We start from the raw sequence: 13545 nt of genomic DNA, 5'->3' as shown, positions 1-13545 counted from the left end.
GTGGGTTTTGAGGTGAGCCTTGAAAATAGGGAGGGAGTCAATATTACGGATGTTGGGTGGAAGTGAATTCCAGAGTTTGGGAGCAGAGCGGCTGAAAGCTCTGCATCCCATCGTGGTGAGACGGGCAGAGGGCACATAGAGGTGAAGGGAGGATGAGGATCTGAGGGACCGAGAGGGAACAGAGATTTGAAGCAGGTCAGAAAGATAGGGAGGGGCAATGTTATGGATGGCTTTGAATGTAAACAGAAGTATTCTCTTAGTCTAGCTTCAACTACTCTTTCCCATAGTTTCATTGTATGGCTCATCAACTTTCTTCCTCTCTAGTTACTACAACTCTACATCTCCCTAGTTCTTAAAAATGGCCACGAGTATACTTCGTCACCATTCTTCAGGCATCTGTTCACCATCTACGATCTTATTGAATAACCCCGTCAGGAACACCACCACCACCTCTCCAAGACAATTCCATACAACGATTGGTAAACCATCATGCCCGAGTGCCTTTCCCCCCTTCATCCTCTTCAGCGCCCTCCTTACTTCATCCTTGCTAATGTTTGCTACGTCCTGGTCCACAACAGTCACATTTTTTACTCTTTGTTCCTTCTCATTTTCCTCATTCATCAATTCTTCAAAGTACTCTTTCCATCTTGCCATCACACTACTGGCACCTGTTAATACATTGCCATCTCTATCCTTAATCACCCGAACCTGCTGCAGGTCCTTACCATCTTTGTCTCTCTGTCTCGCCAGTCTGTAAAGATCAGTCTCGCCTTCCTTGCTGTCCAGCCGAGCATACAAGTCATCATAGGCCTCTTGTTTTGCCTTTGCCAGCTTTACTTTAACCGTGCGCTGCGTCTCCTTGTACTGTTGTCTACTCTCGTCCGTCCTCTCAGTGTCCCACTTCTTCTTTGCTAACCTCTTTCTCTGTATACACCAACTGCTACCTAGGAAGTGTCTAAGTGGACCCATATCTTTCATTTTAAACCTTCTTTTTAGCATTACTTTTACTTAACTGAGTAGGGTATCCTTACACGCCGCAATGATTAAGTCATCCTCCCACACTAACAAAATGACCCTTTCATTTTCGGATTCTCTACAGTAAACACACTGATCAGTATCATTTTGTATAAAACCATTCTTTATGAGGTGATTGTTTAGTAGCATGTTCCAGTTACATCCTGACTGCTTTAAGCCATACAGTCATTTGTTGAGCTTACATACCAAACGTTCTCCTGTTTGTGATGTGATCTCAAAACCTTCAGGTTGCTCCGCATATAATTCACAGTCCATTGGGGCATGGAGATATGCAGTCTTCACGTCCATTTGGTGAAGGGTGAGATCTTCTTGCACAGCCAGCTGCATCAGTGCTCGAATGGAATTCATATTAGCTGTCGGCGAAAATGTCTCTCTGTAGTCTATTCCTTCCACTTGACCAAATCCTTTTGCTACAAATCTGGCTTTACAAGTCTCAGATCCATCTGGGTTTTCTTTCACCGTATACACCCAGCGACCTCCCACTGCTTGTTTGCCCTTTGGTAGCGGGGTCAGAGTGAAAGTCTTATTTTCTTTCAGGGATTCCATCTCCTCTTCCATTGCAGTAGCCCACATTTTTGACTTTTCAGATTGCATAGCATCTTTAAAAGTTCTAAGTACACCATCAGTTGCTTTGTAGAAATAGTCAATATTTTCGACTTTGTCAGCATCACACATAGTTTTACATATGTACTCTTTTAAATATTCTGGAGCCCTTTTTTGTCTTTCAGGAAACCTCCTTACCTGTTCAGTCTGAATATTGCCTGTTTCTACTGTCTCTTCAGCACTCGGTTCTTTGCTTTTCTCAAGTTGATCTTGACTCTGTTTGATTTCCTTTAAAGGACAACCGACTTCTCCGGACAAGTTCTGTCCATAATTTGTAAAATGGCTTCAAATGACTTCTACTGGGCGTATTTTAATAAGATTCCACCGCATATAGCTATATTTTACGTTTGAAGACTCGCGCTGAACATTTAGGAAGTCTTGTTTTTGAGTTGGTGACGAGTACTCACGTGATGTCAGAAAAGGACCGACTCCTGACCGTAAAAAAAGACGCATTGTAGCGTTTTTCCATCACGTCAATGTATTTTGCTGTACTGTTTTTGTTAAAACCGTGTGTTACATCCAAACGCCGCCAGCAGAGCTCCATTGACGGAATATATCAGCCTGTGGAAACGGGCTGATTCATTCCTCACAGCTCGTTGGCCATTTTATTGCCTCTTTTTGGGTGAGACATTCCCCCCGCCCGTTTGCCTCAAAATGACACAGAATAAATTCTTTATTCGATTGCAAACATGTATGCTTTACTCTTCAGAACTATTTGAATCATATTCATAACTGGATGTGTAACAAAAAAGCATATTATCCGAATCTGAAGCCATTGTTTTAATTCTCCAGCAATGCAAGACGTCTTGGCGTGACGTCACAAACTGGGAGCGGGACTTTCTGAAAATGCCCAATTCGCAGCTCTTTTTTTGCAGATTTTGGACACTAAGTCATTTTTATTGGTGTTTTGCATTTGAATAAAAATATCATACTGCCTGTTTTGGGTATTTTAGATGCTATAAAACGTTTTTATTATGTCAGTTAAAAAACAAAAAAGTGACGTCGGTTGCCCTTTAAGGGTACTTTACTGTAGCTCGTAAAGATTATCGTCCCACAAGTCACAACCCGTTTGAGTTTGACCATATGTGTTGTTTTTCATTAAAAATTTGACCAGTCTATGTTTCAGGACTTTCCTTGTCTTGGGGTAGTACACATTATAGGCTGGACTACACTTATCATAGCCTATGAAAATCCCCTTCTTGCATCTGGAATCTAACTTGTTTTTGTCCTGTTGATACACGTAACATTCACATGCAAATATTTGCATATTAGAAAGGTTGGGTACCTTTCCTGTAAAAGCCTGGTAAGGTGTCTGCTGTATCCGCTTATTGTAGCATCTGTTGCGAATTTGAGCGGCCGTTTGTACAGCATATGTCCATAGTTGCTTGGGAAGGTTACTTTCCAACAGCATGCATCTTGACAAATGTGAGAAAAAGGTTTAATTAAGAGAAAATACTACTTGCTGTCCTTGGGGATGACCGTAAAAATGTATGCATTTTTTTCTGCAAAGTTGTTCCTGTCCAAGAAATGGTCAAATTGACAATATTGTTGTAATGCCCTGTGCATGCAGACACCTCGGACCTACTGTGCCGCCAACACGGAGGACCTTGAGACCGTCATTGAGTATATCCACACGACCTTTCACATGGCACCTATCATGGCGGCGGGAGTGTCCATGGGCGGGTAATGAAGCCACTTACCGTATTTTTTGGATTATAAGTCGCAGTTTTTTTCATAGTTTGGTCGGGGGTGCGACTTATAAATCGGAGCGACTTATATATGCTTTTTTTTATTACTGTATATCATTTCACATGTTATTTTCACATTAAACCGCAAAAGTAACTTTTACTGCATTGCACAAGGTAATATTAACCACGGCATATAATACACACATAATAATATCTTTGTGTTCATACTGAACAAATTGAGACTGATTATTCTTTCTAAATGTAGGCTTTTTTTTTTTACATTTTTGGGGTTGGGCAGGGTCATACGTTTTCGTATTTTTCATGGCAGATTTTATGTTGATTTGCCTTCTTTGTCATAAATTCCATAAAGTTCAATTAGTTCCAAGAGCAAGTTGATATTTTTTCCTGTTTATAGAGGAGAGTTTTTTTTTTCACGCTGATTTTTTTAAGGTAATGCAGTAAACTGGCATCCTCTAACAACTGAATTTCATTCTCTTCTGTAGTGAGAGATGTCAAGCACAACCAAAATAAATGCACTTTTGTTCTTATTAATTTAATTGTTAGCTTAAGTTCGGAGTATGAACGTTAATTGTAGATTAGTCAGTCATTATTTTTAGAAGCATTTTTTTTCTTTTTCATGAAGATTTTTTTTTCAAATGTAGTTTTCATCATTTCGTTAATTAACCTTGAGTGGCGCACTTGAACTTTTTATTGGTAGCTTTACAATGTCATACAAAGAAAGATACCCCTAGAGCCTGCGAGAGCGGGGGCGCAAGATGACTCAATGACTGACAACACGGTTACCGACCCAGGAACGAACCTGACTACGAGCAAGAGCATGGCACATGAAACAACGGGAGCAAGATACTCACTCAAGGTGTGCGTCTGTGGCTGGGCAAAAGTAACATCAGCTATCGGGTTAAAGATCCACCAAGGGAAGAGACAGTGCTTGGGAAAGCAGAGACAAGGGCCTCGCATTGACCAATATTTCTTACGAAGTCAGACGTCAAATAAGTCGAGTGAAGCACAGCGACGGGACGACAACCAAAGTTCGCAGAGCGTCTACACCCCTGTCAGGGACGATGGTAATGCACTCACAGAATGAAAGGTGGAAGAGCCCACGCCTGGCCTTCACAATGGCCATGGAGGTCATCATCAGGGCCTCAATGTGGGTGGTGGGAGGTGAGCGAACAAGGAATGGGATCCACCTCCCACCTATCCGGGCATACATGGATGACATGACCACCTTGACCACTACCGCAGCTTGCACCAGGCGGCTACTTGGAAAACTGCAGGAAAACATTAAATGGGCCCGGATGAAAATCAAGCCGAGCAAGTCACGCAGCATCTCAATCGTCAAGGGACAGCTAAAAAATGTGAAGTTCTGCATTGGTGATGACCCAATACCAACGGTGTCTGAGGAACCGGTCAAAAGCCTGGTCAGGTGGTACAATGCAAGCCTCAGAGACAAAGATCAAGTGCAGCAACTCAAGAAGGACATCACCAATAAACATCAACAAGACTGAGCTGCCAGGAAAGCTCAAGCTCTGGTGTCTGCAGTTTGGACTTCTCCCTCGGGTAATGTGGCCACTCACAGTCTATGAGGCCCCACTCTCAACTGTGGAGAAAATGGAGCGAACCATCACTAGATATGTAAAACGCTGGCTTGGTGTTCCACGCTGTCTGTCTAACATCGGCCTTTATGGCAAAGGGGTCCTTGAGCTTCCAATCACAAGCCTCACAGAAGAGTACAAGTGCGCTAAAGTGAGACTTCAGATGACCCTCACAGACTCCAGAGACCGGAAGATCAGTCAAGCTGCACCCCCCCTATCAACGGGACGGAAATGGACGCCATCCATTGCAGTGCAGCAGGCCACAGCAGCCCTAAGGCACAGCGACATTGTGGGACACGTTCAGCTCGGAAGAGGGGGGTTTGGCCTTACAAACAAACCTTCTTGGCGTAAGGCTTCAACATCGGAAAGAAGGAAAATGGTGATAGCAGAGGTGCGCCGCCAAGAGGAAGCTGAAAGAACTGCACGGGCTGTCTCTCTTGCCAAGCAGGGACAATGGATGAGGTGGGAAGGCCGAGAGAAGAGAAGGCTCAGCTGGAAGGATCTCTGGGAAATAGAGGCAAGCAACATCAGCGACATCATCAGAGCTATCAATGACGTGCTCCCATCTCCAAAAAACCTCCACCAACGTTATGGCGAAGTTCCAACCTGTGACCTCTGTCGAACGCCAGGAACTCTCAAACACATCCTGACCGGTTGTAAGACCAGCCTCACACAAGGCCGCTACACCTGGAGGCATAACCAGGTCCTAAAGAGTTTGGCAGTTGTCCTTGAGAGCAAGAGGAATACCATCAACTCCTTGCCAATGCGAGCCACCACGTCCAGCACAGCACCAGTGACCTTCATCCGAGAGGGACAGGAAAAGCCCAACCATCCTACTGCCAAATCAGAAGTTGGACAGCTATCCGGGGCCCGCGATTGGGAGATGCGGGTTGACATTGGCCAGCAATTGGTTTTCCCAGCGTAGATTGCAGCCACCACCCTCAGACCAGACTTGGTGCTCTGGTCCTCGTCACTCAAGGCTGTCTACATCGCAGAACTCACAGTCCCGTGGGAAAACTCTGTTGAAGAGGCGCAAGAAGCTGCGCTACACAGAACTCGCAGTGGATGCGCAACAGCGGGGATGGAAAACCAAAGTATATTCAATTGAAGTTGGATGCAGAGGGTTTGTGGCTTCCTCCACCATCAGGCTGCTAAAAGACCTGGGTATCCATGGACAGGCTCTGCGGCACACAGTTAGGTCACTCTCTGAAGCGGCAGAAAGAAGCAGCCACTGGCTCTGGATGAAGAGGAATGACCCTTGTTGGGCTCATAGGTCAGCAACCTAAGACCCCCCCCCCCCTACCAGCTTCTGAACATCTGATTGGGCATGGGACACAAGCGCAGGCGTGATCAACCTGTCGCTGGCCACCATCGATGAGGGCGTCTAGTGATTAAAAGGCCGAAACACTCAGTGATTCTTTGGCACACTACTGACGATGTGTCCCAAATTCAAAACCTCCCATCCCTGAGGCACAGCTCCAACATCACGTCCAGTGGTTCATGATTCTCTCTCTCTCTCTCTCTCTCTCTCTCTCTCTCTCTCTCTCTCTCTCTCTCTCTCTCTCTCTCTCTCTCTCTCTCTCTCTCTCTCTCTCTCTCTCTCTCTCTCTCTCTCTCTATCTCTCTATATCTCTATCTCTCTCTATATATCTCTATCTCTCTCTCTCTCTCTCTATCTATCTATCTATCTATCTATCTATCTATCTATCTATCTATCTATCTATCTATCTATCTATCTATCTATCTATCTATCTATCTATCTTTCTCTCTCTTTTCTATCTCTCTCTTCTCTCTCTCTATCTATCTATCTCTCTATCTATCTCTCTTTCTCTATTCTCTATCTATCTATCTCTCTATCTTCTATCTATCTTCTATCTATCTCTCTATTCTCTTTCTCTTTCTCTTTCTCTCTCACTCCTTCTCTCGCTATCTATCTATCTATCTATCTATCTATCTATCTATCTATCTATCTATCTATCTATCTATCTATCTATCTATCTATCTATCTATCATTCTCTCTCTCTTTTTTTCTCTCTCTTTTTTCTCTCTCTCTTTTTTTCTCTCTCTCTCTCTCTCTCTCTCTCTCTCTCTCTTCTCTCTCTCTCTCTCTCTCTTTCTCTTTCTCTTTCTCTTTCTCTCTCGCTCCTTCTATCTATCTATCTATCTATCTATCTATCTATCTATCTATCTATCTATCTATCTATCTATCTATCTATCTAGTCTATCTAGTCTATCTGTCTATCTAGTCTATCTGTCTATCTCTTTATGTATCTCTCTCGCTCTCTCTCTCTCTTTCTCTCTATCTCTCTCTCTCTCTATCGCTCTCTCTCTCTCTCTCTCTATCTCTATCTCTATCTCTCTCTTTCTATCCCTAAATCTATCTCTCTATCTCTACCTCTACCTCTACCCTCTCTATCTCTCTACCTCTCTCTATCTCTACCTCTAAATCTCTATCTCTCTCTCTATCTCTATTTCTATCTCTCTCTATCTCTATCTCTCTCTCTTTATCTCTCTCTCTCTCTCTACCTCTCTCTTTCTCTATCTCTCTCTTTCTCTATCTCTAAATCTATCTCCCTATCTCTCTCTATCTCTACCTCTACCTCTAAATCTCTATCTCTCTCTATTTCTCTATCTCTATCTCTATTTATCTATATCTCTATTTCTCTCTCACTGTCTCTATCTCTCTCTATCTCTACCTACCTCTCTATCTCTACCTCTACCCTCTCTATCTCTCTACCTCTCTCTATCTCTACCTCTATCTCTCTATCTCTAGATCTCTATCTCTAGATCTCTCTGTCTATCTCTCTCTCTATCTGTCTTTCTCTCTCTATCTATCTTTACATCTCTCTCTATATCGCTCTCACTACTGACGATGGCACACTACAGACGATGTGTGTCATCTACGATGCCCCAAATTCACAACCTCCCATCCCGAGGCACAGCTCCCACACCACTCTCAACATCAAGGCTAATCTCATGTGAGGACCATCCATTGGCACAAATGGACAGAATAACATCACGTCCAGTGTTTCATGATTCTTCGTCATGTGCATCTTTATTTGGGAACTCGCAGTCTCCATTAATAGCTGCACTTTGATTAGAAATTAATTGTACTGTACTGCTAACATTGTTTTAACATTTGTCCATGATGCAAACAAATGAATCGCATTCTGTCTAACACTGACCTTCCCTATTTTGAGTTGAGCAAATCAATGCCTTTGCTGACGTTTTTCCAAAATGGCCCTTTGTCGCATTTGACTTTGCTCGCGATGTCATATACAGCATTGCATACTTTGTCATTGTGCCATAGAGTACTCTCTCAGCTTTATTGCAAAAAGATGATGTTTTAGGTGGCCACGTTCAGAGCAGAAGGGTTGAAACAGTTTTATTTTCACACTGCATATTGTCCTTTTTTATCCTTCTAGGATGGCGCGAATTGCTAAAATTCCAACAGACCAAGTACCAAAGGCTAGCAAGGCTGCCTGATTGTATTAGTAGCGCGATATCAAGCCTTTGGTAAGGCAAACAATGCCAGGAAATTTCATTGGAACCTCATCAGTTTACTGGATGTTTTATTGCTTCCACAAATTATATTTTCCAAGCAAATGCGAACATAAATAGAATATAGAATATGGGTAGCGTACAAAGTAATGAGTGAAACAGTGATGAAAAGGTTTCTTAACCGGTCATCTGTACTTCAAAGAAGTACAAATGACACCTCAAGAAACCTTTTCATCGATGGGCAACTCCTATACGACTGAGAGTTTACACAGACATAGATAACAGTGGTCAATGCTGCTACCTACAGTATGTGACTGGTTCTTCGAAGGCTGCATCATTTTATATTATTTTATTTAGACTTGTCTTCACCTCACCTGCAACATTGCGGTTTACTTACTACATGCCCGCAAATCAGAATTTTTATAAAAATGTGAATGTATGTGGATGAGCTCTGTCGGAACTGTAGTCTCTATAATGAAAAGAGGTTCACCGTATCTGGTTAATTTGGATTGACTCTCACTTATCGTTTGAATTGTTTTTGCGTTTTCTTCTTTTCCTTTCAGGATGATGCTGGCTAACTACTTGGGGCGCAAGGGCCAAGAGACGTGCCTGAGAGGAGTGGTGGTATTCTCCGCCGGCTGGGACGTATTTGAGTGCACGGCGTCACTGGAAAAGCCGCTGGACCGCTTCCTCTTCAACTCTTACCTCACCAGCTGCATGCAGGCCTCAGTGCACAGGTCAGCCACTGGGCCAAAGTGGCATGAGTGCGGCTGCTATCGCGCTGCTAATACAATCAGGCAGCCTTGCGTGGCTTCAGCATTCTGGAGATTAAATCAGAAATGGCCATCACAAGTTTTTTTTTAAATTGTGACTGCATATTCTCATAATGTGTGTGACAGAATCATATAATAATTATAAGACAGAATCACAGAATAATTATATATTTTCATCAGATTGTCACGCGTAAAACATTATGCGTGTATGTTCATCTGCCCAACAGACACAGAACAATGCTTGAAAAGTGTTACGACATCGACCACGTTATGAAGGTATGTGATTTTTATCACTCCAATTCAGCCCCTTTCAGGTTGTGTCAGGGACATCAGGCTGAAAATGTGCATGTCTGCTCCAAGCTGTAGCATCCATTGGCGAAAAGCGATTGTCTCATGTCTCCTGTCCCACGTAATTCGCTTCAATTGAAGCCGCAACTCACAGTTCTACATACGCAGCGGCGCTCTGCACTAACACGCCAATCTTTTCATCGTCGGCTCCTCAAGCCATGTATCCATCCAGCCGCAGACCGTTCAACAGCACCGACTTGGACACTAAACAAAGCTTGGGCTCTGAATAATGCATTAAAAAGCCATTAATAGAGTAATAAAACATTTATAGAGTAATAAAACATAAGCACCCTGGAGGTGTACGACAATGACAGTCAAAAGGCACTGACATTCCTCTGAATCAAAAACAGTGCTGGCGCGCTCGTGCTGCTAAAAAAGTGCAACCGTCAAGCACAGTCTCCTCCATGATGAATGTTATGGTACAAAATGCTGAAAAACAATCCACACAATGCAACAAAATCACAAAGTGACAAAACACAAAAATAACAAAAAACTACCAATAAAAGCAGGGCTCATGAGAGCACTTGCCGACGGCTGCCTACTCATGCTCATACTCATCTTGGAAAAAATTTATTAAAGGACAACCGACGCCTCCCGACAAGTTGTGTCCACGATTTGTAAAATCACTAGCTATATTTTACGTTTTAAGACTCACGCTGAATATTTAGTCTTGTTTTTGAGTTGGTGACGATTCCTGAAGTCACGTCACGGAAGGAACGCCCCTGACCGAGAAAGGACACACAATGCATTTTGCGGTACTTTGTTTGGTCCGAAAACTTCGTGTTGATGGCGAAATTAGAAGGAAAACATAAATAAAGTGATGGTGAATCGTTGTGTGTTGCACCAAGACAACTATTTGATATTCGCTGACACAAATTCCCAGCAGACAAATCAGCCCATTTCCACTGAGCTTTGGCGCCATCTTCTGCATGTTCTACATTTCTGTCCGGATGCCTCAAAATGACACAGAATAAATTCTTTAATCGATTGCAAACATTTATGCTTTCCTCTTCAGAACTATTTGAATCATATTCATAACTGGATGAGTAGCAAGAAAGCATAATCTCCGAATCTGAAGCCATTGTTTTGATTGTCGAGCAAGGCAAGACGTCTTGGCGTGACATCACGAACTGGGGGCAGGACTTTCTTAAAATCCCCAATTAGCACCTCAATTTATTGCAGTTTTAGCAACTTTAAGTCATTTTTATTGGTGTTTTGCATTTGACTAAAAATATCAGCCTGCGTGTTTTGGGTATTTAAGATGCTATAAAACGTTTTTCTGGTGTCAGTTAGGAAACAAAAAAAGTGATGTCGGTTGTCCTTTAAGTACTTGGGTTCAACCTTGGGTCAACTGTCCAGAGCAGGGGTGGGCACTCCTGGTCCTGGAGAGCCACCCTCCTGCATGTTTTCCAAATCTCCCTGTTACATACACCTGATTCAAATAATCAGATAATCACCAAGCTCTGCGGAAGCCTTACATTGAACCTGCTCATTTGAATCAGGTGTGTTGCAACAAGGAGACTTGGAAAACATGCAGGAGGGTGGCTCTCCAGGACCAGGAGTGCCCACCCCTGGTCCAGAGCAATGGGGAGTGTGGAAAAGAGGTGAAGAAGCGTGTCCAGGCAGGCTGGAACGGCTGGAGAAAAATGCCACGTGTGATGTGTGATAGAAGGGTTTTAGCGAGGATGAAATGAAAAGTGTATAAAACAGTGGTGAGACCAGCCATGATGTTTGGACTGGAGACAGTGCCACTGAAGAAAAGACAGGAAGCAGAGCTGGAGGTAGCAGAGATGAAGATGCTGAGGTTTTCTTTGGGCATAACTAGGTTGGATCGGATGAGAAATTAATATATTAGAGGGACAACTCATATTAGAGGCTTTGGAGAGAGTCAGAGAGGCCAGACTGAGGTGGTTTGGACATGTCCAGAGGAGATGAGACATAGAAAGCGACACACAATCCATTTTGGGTACTTTGTTTGGTCTGAAAATTTTGTGTTGATCCATGTTAATGGCAAAATAAGAAGGAAAATGCACAAATAACACGATGGTGAATCATTGTGTGTTGCACCAAGACTACTATTTGATACTAGTTGACACAAATTCCCAGCAGACAAATCAGCCCATTTCCAACGGAGCTTGGGCGCCATCTTGTGCATTTTCTGGGCGCTTCATTGGAGTCCTGACGCCTCAAAATGAGACGGAAGGACTTCTTTAATCAATTGCAAACATTTATGCTTTCCTCTTTAGAACTATTTGAATCATATTCATAACTTGATGAGTAACAAGAAAGCATCTTCTCCGAATCTGAAGCCATTGTTTTGATTCTCGATCAAGGCAATACGTCCTGGCGTGACGTCAAGAACAAGGGGGCGGGACCTTCTGAAACTGAAACTTTCTGAGAAATAGTTTTAGGAGACTTGAAGTCATTTTTATTGGTGTTTTGCATTTGACAAAAAATATCAGCCTGCATGTTTTGGGTATTTTAGATGCTATTAAACGTTTTTCTGATGTCAGTTCGGAAACAAAAAAAATGGTGTCGGTTGTCCTTTAATATTAGCATGTTATTTTTAATACTTCATTATTTTTATCTTTGGAGTCTGATCGTGTTAAGCGTGTTTCACAATCGTGCCGGTGTCTGCATTTTAAAATAATTTCTGTCCAAGCACTGGCGGACTTCTCAAGTAGTGCTGTCGTGGTACCCAGTGCCCGCAGGCACCACGTTGATAACCCCTGTGCTAGATGGTTGTAATTTGCAATGAAAGGCTCACTGAGCTCATTCCCGTCTCAGGCTAAGACCATCCGAGAATTTGATGAGAGATTCACATCCGTCATGTTTGGTTACGCCACCAACGATGACTATTACCACGACGCCAGTCCCGTTCACAGGCTGCAGTCTGTGCAGGTGCCCATGCTGTGCCTCAATGCTGCTGACGACGTCTTTTCCCCGTCTCACGGTAAGAGCCTTTAAAATTCATACATCAATTACAATGTCGGGTGGCCTGCTGTTTAGCGTACTGACCTCACAGTGCAGAGGCATGGGTTCAAGCCCCCCTCCGGGCTCCCTGTGTGGAGTTTGCATGTCTCCCCCAGGCCTGTGTGGGCTTTCCTCCCACATTCCAAAAACATGCATGGCAGGCCTGTTGAATACTTGAAATTGTCCCAAGGTGAGCATGGATGGTTGTTCATCTGTGTGTGCCCTGCAATGAGTGCCCCGCCTACTGACCGAGGACGCCCGGGATAGGCTCCCGCATGGCCCTCGATCCTAGTGCATATTGAAAAATTTCAATGTCTTTTAATTTAAAGTTATTGTGCGCTGTGTACAAAAATGCACGATAACCTGAACAGTGGACTTCAGAATCAGAATCATCTTTATTGCCATATACGTAGAACACACAAGGAATTTGTCTCCAGTAGAACATGCTGCATTTGATTAGATGTTTATCCAGATTCCACTCAAATGCAGCTTTTCTTTCCTCTGTGTGACAAGCGCATCTTCTTTGTGTAATATGAAATGATTTTCAAAAATGAATTGCATTGTTAATATTTTTTCTGATTTGTTATGAATGACTCTGTGCCATGAGTCACATAACTATAAACAATGAATTCTTTTCAAATACTTTGACAATTTTGTTCACACATTTCTTGAAATTCATTTTTTTAAATAAATTCCTGTGCCAATAAAAAAGTAATTTCATCTTTCATACACATACTGTAGCATCTTCTTGTAATTGCCTCACACGCACGCACACACACACAAACACACGCACACATGGTGGAATTCTACACAGTTTTGTCGGATTTTTGTGTGGTAAAAAAACAACCAATCAAATAAACTGATGAGAAAATGTGTTTTATTGCATCTTCCCATTTGCAGTGGATGTGCCCCCTTCTGCAATGGGTTTTTGAGTTCTTTATTTTTACTCAATTTTCACATTTTTTTTTATTGCCACAATTTTGGTCACAATGGTGACGTTTTAAAATCATA

General features: G+C 42.8%; 1 protein-coding gene across 1 annotated transcript in view; it reads left to right on the top strand.

Moving 5' to 3' along the window:
* Positions 1-13545, top strand: part of abhd3 (abhydrolase domain containing 3, phospholipase) — a 45784-nt gene that overhangs the window by 31428 nt on the left and 811 nt on the right. The window contains exons 6-9 of the mRNA XM_089009166.1: positions 3209-3321; positions 9004-9177; positions 9441-9489; positions 12349-12514. Coding sequence (XP_088865292.1) covers positions 3209-3321; positions 9004-9177; positions 9441-9489; positions 12349-12514 — 502 coding nt within the window. The remainder of the gene's footprint in view (positions 1-3208; positions 3322-9003; positions 9178-9440; positions 9490-12348; positions 12515-13545) is intronic.

This window comes from Hippocampus bargibanti, linkage group LG11 (genome assembly GCF_051943395.1).
Source record: "Hippocampus bargibanti isolate YZ-2025 linkage group LG11, ASM5194339v1, whole genome shotgun sequence".
NCBI lineage: Eukaryota > Metazoa > Chordata > Actinopteri > Syngnathiformes > Syngnathidae > Hippocampus > Hippocampus bargibanti.
The sequence above is the reverse complement of the archived record's forward strand: the minus strand, read 5'-3'. Positions and strand labels throughout refer to the sequence as shown.